This window comes from Budorcas taxicolor, chromosome 8 (genome assembly GCF_023091745.1).
Source record: "Budorcas taxicolor isolate Tak-1 chromosome 8, Takin1.1, whole genome shotgun sequence".
Lineage (NCBI taxonomy): Eukaryota > Metazoa > Chordata > Mammalia > Artiodactyla > Bovidae > Budorcas > Budorcas taxicolor.
This window is the reverse complement of record NC_068917.1, coordinates 47,042,060-47,059,427: the sequence shown is the minus strand read 5'-3', so window position 1 is coordinate 47,059,427 and position 17,368 is coordinate 47,042,060. Positions and strand designations below refer to the sequence as shown.

General features: G+C 41.3%; 1 protein-coding gene across 1 annotated transcript in view; it reads left to right on the top strand.

Moving 5' to 3' along the window:
* Positions 1–17,368, top strand: part of DOCK8 (dedicator of cytokinesis 8) — a 158,174-nt gene that overhangs the window by 130,568 nt on the left and 10,238 nt on the right. Inside the window, exons 36-44 of the mRNA XM_052644492.1 lie at positions 435–535; positions 1,293–1,485; positions 6,033–6,176; positions 7,583–7,714; positions 8,172–8,306; positions 9,940–10,029; positions 12,991–13,227; positions 15,672–15,815; positions 17,050–17,156. Coding sequence (XP_052500452.1) covers positions 435–535; positions 1,293–1,485; positions 6,033–6,176; positions 7,583–7,714; positions 8,172–8,306; positions 9,940–10,029; positions 12,991–13,227; positions 15,672–15,815; positions 17,050–17,156 — 1,283 coding nt within the window. The remainder of the gene's footprint in view (positions 1–434; positions 536–1,292; positions 1,486–6,032; positions 6,177–7,582; positions 7,715–8,171; positions 8,307–9,939; positions 10,030–12,990; positions 13,228–15,671; positions 15,816–17,049; positions 17,157–17,368) is intronic.

The window sequence follows — 17,368 nt, the reverse complement described above, 5'->3', positions numbered from 1 at the left end:
TCATATGATACAGATAATTATGCAAAATATTGTCATATGCATTATATGGAACCTAAGCTGAGGTCCTAAGTTACCTCCTAGTTGTTATAAAAAGCCCTGATGTCCAGAGTACAGTTGCAGGCTTACATGTTACAAAGAACTGAAACTAATTTAACCAAAAAAGTACTGGAGAGGGAAGATAGTATAAGGATTCAGGACTAATATACATGGATGTCAGAGGCCAACTCACGTATAGGCCTTGGCAGTGCCTGGACCTGCAAAGATGAAGGTCAAAGAGGATCCAGTCTAGACTTCCCTCCACCTGTGATCTCTCCTATCTTAGCAAAGCCTGCTCATGACTGCCCCTTGGACTCTCAGTGCAGTCCTAACTTTCTGTTATTATGGACTACAATGCTAAGGTTGTTTGGGGTATACACTTTCTTTTTTCCTTCCAGGTGGAAGAACTTCTCTGCAATCTGAATAGCATCTTATATGACACAGTGAAAATGAGGGAATTTCAGGAAGATCCTGAGATGCTTATGGATCTCATGTACAGGTGAACTTCTCTGATGAAATCAAAAGTGTGTTACTTAAAGATCTAGGGTTTGCCACTATGGAGTTTTTATGAATATAATTATCACAGGAAATGTGGCTACACTGATTTGGCTGACAGCCAGAACTGTACTTAGAAATTGGTAGAAAATCATCATTTGGAGGGTGTTGATTCATGTACACGTTTTCAGAAAGAGTTCCCTGATTTAAAGGGAGGTATATATTTTTAACATTATTTTCTACTTACCATAGAATGAGAGAAAAGAACTATCAACTGTTACATGAATTATATCTGAAATTTTTTCCACTTACATTCAGACATGCATGTAAGTTTCATTTAGAAATCATATTTTACTCTGTAGTTTAAATTTTTGCTTTATAATCCTTGTTTTAGGAGAAACTACTTACAAAGACAAAATTGTTCTGACATGATGTCATAAGAATGGTAGTATTTTTGTCTTCTGTTATTATTTTGAGATAAAGGAAAGCAAAGGAAGAAAAATTACTAGTGCTCCATTCAAATATTCACCAGTTTATCAGGTCTTTTCTTCCCCCATAAATCTTTAACTAAATGATAGCATTCTTAGGGTCCTACACACCCTAGACATGAAATAAAAACAGTTGGACTGATATATGTTTGCCTTTTCTCTTATTTTCTGGACATGCAGGCAAAACTCTCAAGGGAAGAAAAGTGTCCATACCCAATAGAAAAACAGTATCACTAACCAGTTGTCTTTGAAACTTTCTAAACCCATCTTCAGAATTGCCAAGAGTTACCAGGCATCTCCTGATCTGCGTCTGACCTGGCTCCAGAACATGGCAGAGAAACACACCAAGAGGAAGTGCTACACGGAGGCTGCCATGTGCCTGGTACACGCGGCTGCTTTGGTGGCTGAATATCTGAGCATGTTGGAGGACCACAGCTACCTGCCCGTGGGCAGCGTCAGCTTTCAGGTGGGGGCAAGTTCACCTTTTCCTTTGGTGCAGTGGCTCTCCTCTGGGGGCATTTGCCAATCTCTGGAAATATTTTTGGTTGTTACAGCTGAGGGTGGGAGGGTGGGTACTAGTGGCATTTAATAGGTATAAAGCCAGGGATGCTGCTAAACACCCTACAATGCATAGGACAGCTCCCACCACAAAAAAGTTATCTGGCCCCCAAATATCAATATTGCCAAGGCTGAGAAGACCTGCTTTAGTGTATTATATTTGCCTCTTCTAACAGCTTTGCCGTCTTGGGGTTTTTTTTTAATTATTATTTACAGTGAATGTAGATTTGATAGGCATTTTGACATTCCTGAATACTTTCACATCCATGATTTCATTTGACCTTTTCTGTAAACCAGTGAAACAGACAAATAGAGCAGATATTATTACTCCCGCTGCACAGATAAATTGAGAGAGCAACTTTTCTAAGGTCATTTAAACTCTTTCTCAAAGACTTATAACTGGCACAGTGTACTGACAAATGTGAAAGTATTTTTTCCAAATATTGGAGAAATTATTCCCCTCCGGGCCCATTCCTTTGATTACACTCCCCAACTCTTTAACATCTTCCTCTCTAATCTAAAATTGAGAAAGAACCAAACAACCTGGGAAGGAAAAAAGGGCTGAATCAATACTGTCTTAGGATAAGCTGAATATCACCCATAGTTAGCAATGGGAAATTGTCTGCTAGGTCTGAAAGTTGGTTCAGGTTGCAATGTCAGTGGTCACTTGGACTGTTTTTGCTGAGTACTTTAAGCAGTCTTTAGAGGAAACAAAAATTTTATGGGTACTTTTAGAGGCCTAATCCGTAGAAATGACCATCCCTGAAACCTGTAACAGTATAGTACAGAAAGAGAGCCCTTTTCAAGGCAGACTCACAAAGTCGTTTGCTTTACAAGTGTTTGGATTATTCCTGTTTGAATTTACAGGACTGATTTTATAAAAGGCTTTATTCTCATTGTTGCTCTTCAACACAGTTTTGTGATGCTGTGTGAACCAGAAAGAGGAGATAATTCAAAGTAGCTTTCCCAGGCTTAGAAAGTAAGACGCAAAAACTGCTGTTGGCAGAGCCAGGAGTTTCTGATTTCCTGAATACTGTTCACCAGGCAGTCTGGGTATTGCCTCATATTATTAATTCCTCCTTTCTTATGATCTTCAATACTAATAATATTTGTCATTTCATTCTCAGCAAATAAGTTTTATTCTCAATTCAGAAATGTTCATTATAAAAAGCCAAAAATTTAATTCTTACCCAAAAAGCATAAAAATATCACACCTGATTTTGAATCATGTAATAGTGAAGAAAGGTATAAAAGCCAATTTTAGATATATTTTTTTTGCCAAATTTATTTTGACCATTTGATATTAGCAAGGAAAAATATAAGTATTACTCTTTCAGTTCCCAGAAATCTTTGGGCTTACCACTTAATATGGAATTATATCATCCTTTTGTCTTGTTTCATTAACTAAACTATTACTTATAAACTTTAATGCCTTTTCCCCATTTACTGTATTTTATTTTATATTTATCACTTAAATATTAATGGCATTTAATTATTGTTTCATGTTTAGTAAGCCTTGCAATTCTTATTTCACCTAGAATTCTATTGCTTATAGTAAGTCATATCAAGGTGAGTAGAACAGTTATTCTAGAAACAACAGAAAAACTCCATGTTGTCCCTATGTGGGGGCATATAGCTCTATTTTTTCATAGATCTTTATTCACTTATCCATTCTTTCAGGTGATATTTATTGAGCATTTATTTTGTCCTCACGAACTTTACAGTAATTCCAGCCAGAGAGTGACATCATATAGCTAATTCTTCCAATTCTTACTCAATTACAATTATGATAACTGCTGTAATAAAGAGGTACAAGAAAGTGTGAGTATTTATCACGTGACCCAGCTTGGGGGCCATGGAATGTTCAGAAAGACAAGGAAGGGGAAGGGGAAGCAGAAGGAACTGTGAAGAATGAGGTCTTCAACACACAGAACATGGTGAGAAGAGAAGCCAAATTACTCTGATGCTTATGAACCAAGTCTCCTTTCTCTCGAATGAGACATAGCAAATCTTTTAGGAAATGTGTGCTTGCACATGGCAGAAAACCTAACCCAGACTGACCTAAGGTAGAAATGGAACTTATCAGCTTACATGAAAGAGATGAGTCTGGAGTAGCACCTGCCAAACTGGACCTAGGGGCCCAAACAATGTCATCAGACCTCAGTGTCATCATCACTTCCAGTCTCTGCTTTCTGTTATGTCAGCTCAGCTTCTTTCTTCACTGGCTTCCCACACTCATTGAGACATATTTGTTCACATGTGCCTAGGTTCAAGTCCAGGAGAGTAGAGAAATGCCTTATTTCCAGAAGCTGCATTGACCATCTCAGTGCATCTGTTGGTTCTGACCAGGTCATGTGCTCATCTCTGAACCAATCATAGTGGCCAGAGACATGGAATGCTGTGATTGGCTGGACGAGAGTTGAGGTCCACACCTGGAGTTATGGATGGTTTCCCAGGAGGCTTTACTTTATAGAAGGATGAAGGAATTTGGGGCAGCATTAACAACAGATGTCCAGTGTTGGTTTCTTAAATGCTGTGTGCTTTAGTTTTCAACCTTGTTCTGCTCCAATAAAATTGAAATTTTGGAAAGGAATTATAAACTGGAGATAAATAAATCTGTGCAAGGAAAATAACCCTGAGGCCACTGAATTCCAAGGAGCTGAGATCGTTGAATCTGTGCCCCAGAGTGCAGTATTTATTCCACAAATGTAGATATGTCTACATTCTTAGATACTGATGTTACTTTTACCTCCCTGATTCTGAAGCCAGAAAAGTCTGCCCAGAATCTTTTCCCTGTGACTACAGCTAATAAGACTGCTGCTGCTGCTGCTAAGTCGCTTCAGTCGTGTCTGACTCTGTGCAACCCCATAGACAGTAGTCCACCAGGCTCCCCTGTCCCTGGGATTCTCCAGGCAAGAACACTGGAGTGGACTGCCGTTTCCTTCTCCAGTGCATGAAAGTGAAAAGTGAAACAAGTCGCTCAGTCGTGTCCGACTCTTCGCAACCCCATGGACTGCAGCCCACCAGGCTCCTCTGTCCATGGGATTTTCCAGGCGAGAGTACTGGAGTGGGGTGCCATTTCCTTCTCTGGCTAATAAGACTGCATAACTGCAAATATACTCCTCTACGTGTGGACAGTTGCATCCAATACTAACAGGATTCGTTTCTTGGGTCATTAGATTTTTTTCAACGGAATCTCTTGGACCTTCTGTTATTTCTAGTTCAGAAACATCATAGTAGAAAGACCAGGTTTGAAAAAAGACTGGTCACAAAAAGTTCTGAGAGTCTCCTGTATTCCCAAAACTACCTTATAAGAAGATACAGGACTGGAGCAACTCTATCTGCCTTGACACTCAGGATGAGTCACTCGATCATGCTAGCCAGGCCAACAAGAGGCAGACAGATTTTACTTCAGTAGCCAACCCTGGTCAATTGATAGTGGTTGATTGGAGTACCATACTGAGATGAATTTTGAAAAAAGCTTCAGGAAAAAGAGTACTATAGTTAATCAGTTCTGTCTGCTATGAGTCTAGACGTATGAGGAAATAGCATGTGTGCTACCTGTTTGCCAGCCCTAAGCTACAAAGGTTTCTAGTTTTTTTTAATGTTCCATGTGCATTTTTTCTATATCCATGAGACAGATTGAAGAAAATGATTCTTGGCCTGTCAAAAGTATGAGAGTCCCTGCCAGAGCCAGAACTGAGGTGAGGTGAGCAAGGCATGTAAAGTGCAGAATTTAAGGAAGCACTCACTCTCGGGGTCCAGCAGGTTCCAGGTCATATCTTACAGAATCCTGAGAGTGTTTCCTAAATGTTATGACCTGGGGTTTTCACCTTGCTCACCCTAGCCCTGGACCTGATCACTGCATTCTCTGTGAGAGACTTTCAGCTTTATGGCTTATGTAAAAAGAAAAGTGTGTAGAAAGGAACAAAATGTTTGAGGGGAGAGGAAAAAAACCCCGTAACTGCTGCATTGTCATAAAGACTCCCATAAAGAAGGCCTTCTCATTTGCAGTTGTCATGTGATATTATGACTGTTCACCTACAAGCCAAGTCAGTAGTAGCAAGTACTTTAGAGTTTCACTCAGCTGGTGAAACAAGGAGTCTAGTTGACTTTTTAAAAAGTTAATTTTAAAAACCACAATCCCTGCTGAATGTCCCTTAGGGTCCTTTCTCTAAAGCAACTCAGCTGTTGTTACGTTGAGGTAAGTGTCCTTTCTGTATCTGCCAATGGTTAAAAAGAAAAGAAAATCTTGAGTTTTGAAGGTCAGTGGTTCTGTGTTCTTTCAAAATGAGTGGCAGCCAGAGGCTGTTCTAGATGGAATTACAGACCTTTTACAGTCATACAAGGTGAGGCTGTTGGAGTGATGGCTTCCTCATCCCTACCATGGACTCCTGTGATGCCTTGTTAGTCGGGTTCCCCAATTCTCTGGGCTCATGCTACGTTCTCTTACAGAATATTTCTTCCAACGTGCTGGAGGAGTCTGCCGTCTCTGATGACACCCTGTCGCCTGATGAGGATGGGGTGTGCTCCGGCCGGTACTTCACGGAGAGTGGCCTGGTGGGCCTACTGGAGCAGGCGGCCGAGCTCTTCAGCACGGTCAGTGCACACCACCCTCTGGGTCGCCACAGGCAGCCTGAACTTCAGTGCTGGTGCCCCATGTATGGGTTTTAGTGCCCAGCCAGTCAGTTCCACTTCATGATGACACCACGCGCAGGATGCACAGGGCACGGGAGGGGCCGGAGGACTTTGATGTATGTAAATTGGCTCAGCTCTCAAGGAGGTGAGAAAGCCTTTCATCACTGCAATATTCTGGCTTTCACTACATGCTCATTAGCTGGGCAGCAGTTTCACAGTATTATTTCCATTTAATAGAGGTGGAAACTAAGCCACAGCAAGGTGAAACGGCTTGCCCAGGCTTACACCATAAATCACAAGGCATGTTCTCATTCTCTCATTTACTCTCCTTGAGAGAACTCCTGGGGTGGAGCCTCTGGGAGAAGAGAAAAATAATAGACAGACCTTTCCTGACAGCTGAGTAATCCTCAGGATTGTCACAGACCACAGACAGCGCAGAGGAATGTAGGAGTAGAAACCGCAGACACTCCCCTCCCTCACTAACCTAATCTGGGTCTGTTGATGTTGTTCAGTCATGTCCAGCTCTTTTGAGACCCCATGGACTGTAGCCCTCCAGGCTCTGCTGTCCATGGGATTTCCCAGGCAAGAATATTGGAGTGGATTGCCATTTCCTCTTCCAAGGGATCTTCCCGACCCAGGGATTGAACCTATGTCTCCTGCATTGAAGATTATTCTTCACCACTGAGCCTCTGGGTCTAAATACTCCAAATTAAAGGAAAAAAAAGTATAGGTTAACTTACTGAGTTTCAGGTCAGGAAAGAAAGCCTGTTGTTCATTTTCATAATTTCCCTACTCCCTCAAATTTTAACCCAAGTAAATATTTAATACTTCACTCAATTTAGCTGATCCAATTTGTTTTCATCCTAATATTTTTCGTTCTTCTCTCCTTTTCATTTCCATGTTTCCACCCTACAACCGATGTGTTTTAATTGTCGTTTTAATTATCTTCTGTTTTTCAACTTTCTCTTTCAGAATCCAGATAACATCTAGGATACTTTGTTTTTCCTGAAATTCAATAAAACCAGCTAGTTAGACTTCTAAGTATTTTCAGGCATTCAGTGAACATCTGGCTATATGAGGACCCCCATCTGGCTATATGAGCCCAAGATTGTCTTCCTGAATTGTTCTTAGTCCCTGCTGCCTGTCTCCTGTCCTATTTTTTCCCCAGGAAAATGCTTTTTCCAACTTAACATTATCAGATAGGACCACTTAGCATGTGTCTAGTTCAGTTTGAATCCTACAACCATCCCAAAGATACTCAGAGTTTATTCCTGCACTGTAAGATATTGTGATGCCAATATTAAATCCATTTCCTAAGTGCCCAGTGGATTAAATTCTCTTTGATTTTTTTTCCTCCTCTTTCCAAGGGAGGACTGTATGAGACAGTTAATGAAGTCTACAAGCTGGTCATCCCCATCCTGGAAGCTCATCGAGACTTCCGGAAGCTGACCTCCACCCATGAAAAGCTGCAGAAGGCCTTTGACAGCATCATTAGCAAGGTAGCTGAGGATCCTGACTAACAAGTCCAATGATCTGATAGCAAGTGACTCAGTCTCAGAGATGCTTAGCCCTTCTTCCTCTCCAGGGAGTGACTGACCTTATGGACATCAGTACTATAGCTCTCTCCTATCAAATGGAAAAGGGCTGGAAATAGAGGACTGTAATTCAAACTGTGAAAGAAGGCAGTTGAATTACTTTGCAACCAGGAATGTGAAAATCTCTTAAATTCACTTAAAAGAAATCCTAGAAATCTTTCGTGGTTTTTTTTTTTTTTTTGCTATCATTTCCCAAATTTGTTCTATAAACATCAATTTTTTTAAAGGTGTGAATTGTTTATATTTGCCATAGGAATAAAATGCCTTGTAACCCAACAATAAAAGACTCCTGACCTTTGCAACCCAATGGATCCTCATGAATTACAAAACTAAGGAAAGGTTTTCTTATTTTGTCCATCAGGGTCATAAGAGGATGTTTGGAACCTACTTCCGCGTTGGTTTCTATGGATCCAAATTTGGGGATCTGGATGAGAAGGAATTCGTTTACAAAGAGCCTGCAATTACCAAGCTTCCTGAGATCTCTCACAGACTAGAGGTAAGACAAGTGATTCTGGGTGATTAACATTGTATACTTTACAAAAAGCAAGTTGTAATGGGTCATTACAACAAAACTAAGAGTCATACATTCATCATTGGTGCATATATAAAGTTTCCCACATTGCCTGTATAAAAGCAAGATATTAGGTGAAATCATGAGATAAAGCAAGGTAAGGATGCTTGTGTGCATGCTAACTCTTCAGTCACGTCTGACTCTTTGCAACTCCTTGGACTGTAGCCCACCAGGCTCCTCTGTCCGTGGGATTCTCCAGGCAAGAATACTGGAGTGGATAGGCTTCTCCAGTAGATCTTCCTGACCCAGGGATCCAACTCGAGTCTCTTATGTCTCGTGCACTGGGAGGCAGGTCCTTTACCACTAGTGGCACCTGGGAAGCCCCATACTCTTCAAAGTTTGTAAATTTATATGGTGAATATTTTCAAGAATATCCAAATCAATGTCATGTGCTTTCTTATAAACCTTCTCAAATTTCAGTGATAGTTTTTCAGCTTGGAGTTTATCATCTTGACTTTAAAGTCATCTGGCGAAATTATCAAATTTCCCCTAGAAAATTCTGTGGTCATCTTTTTGGTGTTACCAGGCAACATTCCGACTTATGATTTGGAGATGCTCGACTGTAGGCCCACTGTGTCCTGGGCACAGTGAACTTTTCCTCTTGATCCAAGGAGCACCCCTCTCTGGATAATCAGAATCAGCACCTAATCCCATGTTCTGGCAGCCGCAATCCAACCTGCTGTTTACATTTGATCCAGAATGTAGCAGAAGAGAGCAGCATGTTCTTGGAGGAAAAGCTGGAGAAAGGGAGAAACAGCCTAGAGAAAAGTGAGAAAGAAATAAACAGACATGGAAAGGGGCCAGGCACTAAGAATTCAGGAGGAAAGTCATGGGGTGCCCCCTAAGCAAAATCATCTCAAGCGGAATAACTGGGTCCCCTGAAATGCTGATGACAATTAACTGGAAATTCACTTTTTGCTTTCTTGCTATTGCTTTGAATTTATGTCCTTTCATGACTGTCAAACTTAAAACACTTTTGTTGTCAAATTGCTCCTTATATCGATACTATCCATCCATGCCAAAAGAGACAAGAGACTTTAATCCTTACTTGACCCAACGAAGCCATGGTTCAAAGTGAATGGGTGACTTGCACAGTTTTTCAGCTCATGAGAGGAACTAGCAGTTGACCCCAGGCCACTTGGTTTCCTAATATGTTTCCCCAATTTAGAACTAAAAGCATATATTTTATCTTCCTTTGCACTGTGGGTTGTCACACTATGGGAAGCCTCGTGACCTCCAAGTTCCTAGGTTACAAAAGGCGAGAAGTAAATAGTTCTATGCCCTGGAGCATCTTCTGGAAATAGATGATGCTGTTGAATTAGATGTCAAGCATACATTTTATATGGAAGTATAGATCAGTTTGCAAATGCTGGACTTCCTTTTATTTTTATTTTTGTCTCAGGAAATGCTGAACTTGGCTCATTAGCTCAGAGGGACATTAAATAATTCAGAGAGCACATTCTACCATACGCTTGTTCCGAACTTATCCCGCTTCTAGAGACGAAGAGTTGCAGCATGTTAAAATAACCTTTATAATCTGTTGGTTTCTCTTGCCTAGGCATTTTATAGTCAATGTTTTGGTACAGAATTTGTGGAAGTGATAAAAGACTCTGCTCCTGTGGACAAAACCAAGCTGGACCCTAACAAGGTATGGGAATATTGCAAAAAATAGCCATCTGGCTCTGATTCCCTTTGTTCTACCGCCAAAACATAAAATGACCTCCTCTGTCTGGACTCCACGTCATTTCAGTGCAACCAAATTTTTTGTTGTTGTTTACGGTTTAACGGTTAAGTCTTAAACCATACTCGATGGCAGGGATCATAATAGGAGCCACCATTTATTAAAGACCAGCTGTATGCCTGACACTGTATTAGACCCTTTTCATACACTGTTGCATTTCATCCTCCTACAGCTCCTTGATGTAAATATTGTTATTCCCATTTTACAGATGAGAAAAGTAAGATCTAGAATAGGTAAGAAACTTCCAAGATCATGCAAATGTCAAAGCCAGTATTCAGAGTTGGGTCTGTGATCCTCAAACTTGCACTTCTAATCACTTCTTTACAGCTCTTCTATTAACACTTTGAATCCTCAATTTAAAGTATGTTGAAAAGATACAAACTTCTCACTGACAGCATTTGGTGGAGGCATTCTTTTCAGCCAAATACAGGGTCGTTGTGCTGTTGGAGGAATGATGAAAAGGGCTTGGACTTTAGTTTCCTCACTTTTCATGTGAGGGTGTATTCTGTCTCGCCCCCAGCTGGGTGTACCACAATGCAATTCTGATGCTCAGCATGCAGAGTTAGTGTCAGACTCCGCCAGCTAAGGCTCAGTCCTGCAGGAGCTTGCCCTCACTTTAGATGCCAACCTCAAGTGGGACCCCAAGCAGCCTGCATTTCTGACCAGACAAATACAAATGTGTGGATTCCCTTGGCACTTTTCAGTAGAAAATCCACTTGAATGACTCGCAGAACTCAGAAAAGGACTATACTGATGCTTATAGTTTTGTGCTAAAGGTTGCACAAAGGGCTAGTTCTATCCTAGAGCTTCTATGCCTTCTCCTTGTGGAATCCAGGCCTGCTGCCCTCCTGACATATCAATGTGTTCACCAACCGAGAAGCTCCACTGAGCCTTGTTGTCCAGGGTTTTTATTGAGATCCCATTACATAGGCATGTTTGATTAAAACAGCAACTACATTACTGAACTCAGTCGCCAACCTGCTCCTTCCCCAGCACTCAGGCTGGCCCAGAGTCCCAGTTGTCTAATCTGAAGATTATTCTTATTGATGACCAGCCATCATTCTGAAGCTATCTAGGGACCCACCATGAGTTACATCATGAGAATAACAGTGACTATCACTGAGGAAATTCCAAGAGGTTTTGAAGCTCTGTGCTAGGAAAGAAAAACAAAGACCAGCTAAGGACAAAGACAGGGTGATAACTGCCTGCTCAGCCCAGATATGTATGTGAGAGAGATTTCTGAGCTGTTGGACATAATGCAAGTTCAAGGTATTTTTAAGGCCTGGGGAACAGAGGAGCAGTTGCCATCCAGCAGGTTTATAAAGTGAGGAGTCTAACCTTCTCTCAGTTCTGCCCTCCAAGATATTATGAAGAGGATGCCAGTAGGAAGAAAGTGTCCAGATATAAGAGTTTGTTTTTCTACATATTTCAAAGGACTTAGTTCAGATACATTCCCCAATCTAAGCTTGAAGCAATAACTGTGGTGAGCAGAATCCTTCACGCAGAAGTGTTTGAGGTCTTTGAAAGACAAGATTGGCTGTTTGCCCATGGTGAGCTATGCACAGCACATGCCATGTAGAGTTATTAGTGACGTATCTGACGTAGAGTGCTGTTTCTCCCTCTGTTAAGATGCCCAAAGTAAGCTGTGAGACTTTTAAGTGAGAATCTGTACCCAGGATTATAACCAGATTTCATTCACACTAAATAGTGATTTATGTGTATTTATTAATAGTCAGTGACCTTATCTGTCCATTTCAGTGGATGAGTGTTGCAGAGTTGGTGGTCATTATCATTCTTTTTTTTTTTAAGGCCTTCTTTCTCAATAAGTGCTCTTCTTCATAGTGTGTTGGTATGGGTGCATGTGTATGTACATACATTTTAAAATTAAATATATGCTATAAAACTCCCTTTTTTGTGTGTGTCTCTATGAATTTTAAATCAAGAGATAAGTTCCATCACCCCAAAATATTTATTTCCCCTTGCCTCTTTGTGGTCATCCCCTCCCTCTGTTTTTAGCCCCTGAAAGTCATTAATCTATATTCTGTCTTTGTCGTTTTGTTTTTTCCAGAATGCCATATAAATAGAATCATACAATAAATAAATGGGATTATACAGCCTTTTGAGTTTGACTTCTTTCACTTAGCACAATGCATTTGTGATTCACCTATATTGTAATGGTTCATTCCATTTTTCTACTGAGTAGTATTCTGTTGTATGGATGTACCAGGTTTGTTTATCCATTCCCCACTTGAGGGACACTTGGGTTGTTCCTAGTTTTTGTCTATTATGTATAGTGCTGCTATAGACATTTGAGTCCAGGGTTTAATATAAACACAAGTTTTCATTTCTGTTGGCACACACACCAAAGTGGGGTTGCTGGGTCATATGATGAATATAATTCAACAGTATGAGAAACTGCCAATCTGTTTCATAAGGTGGCTGTACCATTGTACATTCACACCATCAGTGTATGAAAGCTCCAGCAGCTCCCTATCCTTGTCAGCCCTTGGGATTGTCAGTTTTCTTTAGTTTGGCCATTCTAATAGCATGGTTGTTCTGAAAAGCCAAGTTTTGCTTCTTCTGAATAGCAATTTGCAAATTTTCACACCAAGTTTCAGTTGGGTCGTGAGCTCTGCTAGGAGGGGCAGCTTGTGGACCTGACTTCACCCTCCCTTCACCTTCTCCCAGTCCTGTCTCTCATCTCCCCGGGGGTGGAGAGGAAGGATGGCTGACAGCTGATGCATCCCCTAGTTCTCTCAGCTTTGTGAGCACAGAGGGGCGGTACTGCCTCTCTCTGTCCCGCGGCGCCCCCAGTGCGCCCTGGGTGGTCGTGTGCAGACCAGCTCATCCCTTCCCTTTCCCACTCAGGCCTACATACAGATCACTTTCTTGGAGCCCTACTTTGATGAGTATGAGATGAAAGACAGGCTAACCTACTTTGAGAAGAACTTCAACCTGCGGAGGTTCATGTACACCACCCCCTTCACCCTGGAGGGCCGGCCTCGGGGCGAGCTGCATGAGCAGTACCGGCGGAACACCATCCTGACCACCCTGCACGCCTTCCCCTACATCAAGACCAGGATCAGCGTCGCCCAGAAGGAGGAGGTAAAGGCACTGAGGGGAACGGGCTTGGACGGTGGCCATGGCTGAGCCAGTGGGGCTGGGTCTCCTCCCAGGATGACACACAGGCTGCCTTCATGCTCCTTCACGGCAGACTCACATAAAAATCTAAAAAGGGATGCCTTTGAATTATTATTAAGGTGGTTATCCTCTCACTGCCGTGGTGCCAGGGAATCCCGTTTAGGCAACTGCATGCTTTATAGCACACTTGATATTTAAGTATATTCTATTTTAAAGTTATATCTTTAATAGAAATATATGTACACGATTGTAACATTTACTTTGTATTCATATTTTAATGTTAAATTTACATGAAATATAAAATTTTTAAAGATTTTATTTAAATTTTTACATATTTGAAAGCTTCAGGTGATTCCAACAGCATTCTGTTGTTAATTATCAGAGACAGGAACAACAAGTGAGTAGCCCCAAGGAGCTGATGTTGGGCTGTAGGAGGGCACCATGCCAGTTAGACAGGTGATCAGCTGTCTTCTAGTCCCAGCATCCTCCTGTGACATTGCACAAGGCACTTATCTTCATCAGTTTCCCTGTCTAAACGTTGATACAGGAAAGACATCTCTCTTCTGGTTCCATGTGTAGCAAAAGACCTCAAATTCATGGATCAAGAAAATGTCTCATGCTACAGAACTGCTGAAAATTAGACACAACATTTTCTTTTAGTTTAAAAGACGTACATGTGCATTAATTTGTCATTCATTTTGTGTAGAGTCACTGCCTTGCCTGTGATTTAGGGTTGGCTGATCACAATTCAGCATTGTCTTTCTTGTATAAACCTCACCCATGATGCAATGTCCATGTGTTCGGTTTTGGTTTCTGTAAGGTAGAGTGAGAGCTTAAAGAACCTTGTAAAACAACGTGAGAGCAGAATGCTTCTAGATTTTTATGACTTTTTTTTTTTTTTGCCCTTAGCTTTTGACTGTTGTCTTGAGCACACCTAATAAGACAGGAATCTTTATAGCAACTCAGTTTCACAACTTCTTGCCCAAGCATTAGCTTGGTTTTCATAGAAACAACTCTTCTTTCCACACCCATAGTTCACCAGTTTATGCATTACTGAATTAGATTAGGTCATTAAAATAACAAGTATGACAGGCGTAAGCAAGTTGGTGAACAAACACAAATGAACTGTGGTGAATAACACACCTCCTTGTACAGGAGCACAGGGACCGAGCTTCCTGGAGAATTGCCCAGCAGCTCATGTGTTCAGCAACCGCATCACAGTATGGGTGTCACAGAGGGCAAAGAAAGCCCAGCCTGATGACTTGGCTAAGAGAAGGTTCACGTAGAAGGCATCTGCTGTATTTCTTACTCTTTTAGACTTCTGAGCACCAGGACAGGTTGGTACAGCACAGAGATAAAATCATGGGCTCAGGAAGAGTCCTCACAATTTTTCTCGGCCATTTGTAATTCCTCCAAGAATGTCAGTATGTTAGTTTGTTGAGGCTAATATAACAAAGTACCACAGATTGGGTGGCTTAGAAACAGAAATTAATTGTCTAATTGTTTCGGTGACCAGAAGTCAAAAATCAAGGCACTGGCAGAGTTGGTTCCTTCTGAAAGACATGAGGGAAGGTTCTGTTCCAGACCTCTTCCCTTAGCTTGCAGATGGCTGCCTTCTCCCTAAGTTTCTTACATCATCTTCCCCCTGTGCATACCCATGTGTCCAGATTTCTTCTTCTTAGATGGACATATAAGTCATGTTGGGTTAGGCCCATCCTAATGACTTTCTTTGAACTTGATTACCCTTGTAAAGACCCTGTCTCAGTTAAAGTCACACTCTGAAGTACTGGGGTCTAGGACTTGAACACCTGGATTTGGAGGGGACATGACTCCACCAATAACATTTAGCCCATACTCCAAACCAACAGAACTTAACAACTAGCAGATTGACCCCGAAGAGAATTCTGTTTATCAAGAGTTCACCTTCAAGGTGATTTAGAGAAAGCACACATGATGCCAAAATCTTGTGTTATGGTGAAGAAGAAATGCTTTCCCAATTTTAAGTCAAGTAACTTGTTCAACAATAGGAAAGGATACCTAACAGTGTATAAGAAACATGGATTTTGAATGTGGATATTATTGTGGTCAAAATCCTCCCCACTTATGACCAGTGTCATTTTGTGGCACTTACTCCACCTTACAAATCCTTCTTTGATTGTAAAGTGGAGAGAATAGGAGGTTGTTTAAAGAGGAAAATGATAAATGGATGTAAAGCTTCCAGTACATAATAAGTACTCAAGAAATGTTAGACTCTTCCTTCCTCTTAACCTGTCAAGATTATTCTAAATTGCTCTGAAAGCCTTCACTGATGCTTCAAACCCAAGTGTCCTCTCTGTCATAGCTCCATGCTTGCTCATGGCTTATAAGACCTGACAATGACCTTCCCTACATTTATGTCTCATGTTCAGTTTGTTTTGACACCAATTGAAGTTGCCATTGAAGATATGAAGAAGAAGACTCTGCAGTTAGCAGTTGCCATTAACCAGGAGCCTCCTGATGCCAAGATGCTTCAAATGGTGCTGCAAGGCTCTGTTGGAGCTACTGTCAATCAGGTAAGCAAAACTAGCTAGTGGCAGCTCCTCTGGTTCTCGTTATTTTGATTTTCATTATATGTCTGCACCCTCCTTCCTTGAAGTCAATGAGAAGTCTGATCAACATGCCAAAGGTGTTCTTAAATTTAGACTGAACACCTGAGGTCTCTTCAGCTTCATGTAACAACCAAAGGTAGGTAAGAAATCCTAGAGCTGAGTGGCCCGTGTCTCAAGAGTACCATTTTCTTGGAGAAGATTGCAGCTGGGGCCAGTTCTGGCATATGATCCAGGTGGAGTGCTTAGTCATCTCCACTTTAGGCAGAGTTGTTGCAGGGCTGGAGATGGATCTTAAGAATGCCGTAGGAGAGAAGGGAAAGGGGCTAGAACATCCACCTCCTGCATCAGTCAGATGAAACCAGTATGTCAGGAGCATTGCAAAGCAGGAGTGACCTGGAGCCCTGCTGCTTGGGCCACTTCAAAACGGACTGAATCTTCTCAGATTCATTAGAATTCTAACTCCAGTCTCACCATGGAACTGATCCAGCCTCAGATGGAGGGAGTGCTAACAGTTCTGTCTGTCCAGTATGCTTCTGTAATTTCAGAACTAAATCTACACACCTTCACACTCAAAGTTCAATGAATATCATGACCCTTTCCTCACTCTGCACAGCTGAACTCCCCTGCAGAAATTCTGTGCCCAGAGAATATCAAGGTGACAGAAATGGTATTCATTACATTTCCAAGATCAGAAAATATTAAGAAGCTTTTGCTTTTTGTAAGTCCCAATATTTTAATGAAAATGGAAGACTTTATAAGCCCTCAACCATGTGGATTACGCATATACTGTGCATATCTCTGACTCAAGCCAGCAATTACACAAAATGGTGCTTGCCACTAGGGCAACTAGACAAATGAATATGAATGGTTGGATCAAGACAATCCCTGTTTTCAGGAAAGCAACTCTAATCATATACCATTTGATGTAGTATGTTACCTTTATATATGAAGGAAAATCTATTATTAATAGCATTTGGTTAAGGAAATACATTTATGCTTTTGAGTGTTCTCCCAAAACTGTAGACTCTGCCTAGGGAATCAATATTTTTCTGAGTTCAAGACCTTCCTTGATTGTTCTGTTTCAGTTTAACTAACTACAGAAGTAAATGTTCAAACTAAGAAGTTGCTCCAACATTTTCTCCCAAGTAATTTCACTTTCTTTCCAACATCAGTAATGTTTTTCACTTTTTTCTATCAGGGACCACTGGAAGTAGCCCAAGTATTTTTGGCTGAAATTCCAGCTGACCCAAAACTTTATCGGCATCACAACAAGTTGAGATTATGCTTTAAGGAATTCATAATGCGGTAAGAGGGGAAATGACTGGGAGTTCAGTAGAGCTGTGGTTCTCAAAGTGTGGTTCCCAAAGTGTGGTTCCCAGACCAGCAGCTTCTGCATCCCTTGAGAAATTGGCTAGCGAGGCGGATTCTCAGATACCAGTCAGACACACTGAGTAAGAATCTCCAGAGATGGGGCCCAGCAACCTGTATTTTAACAATGCTCCAGATGATTCGGATGC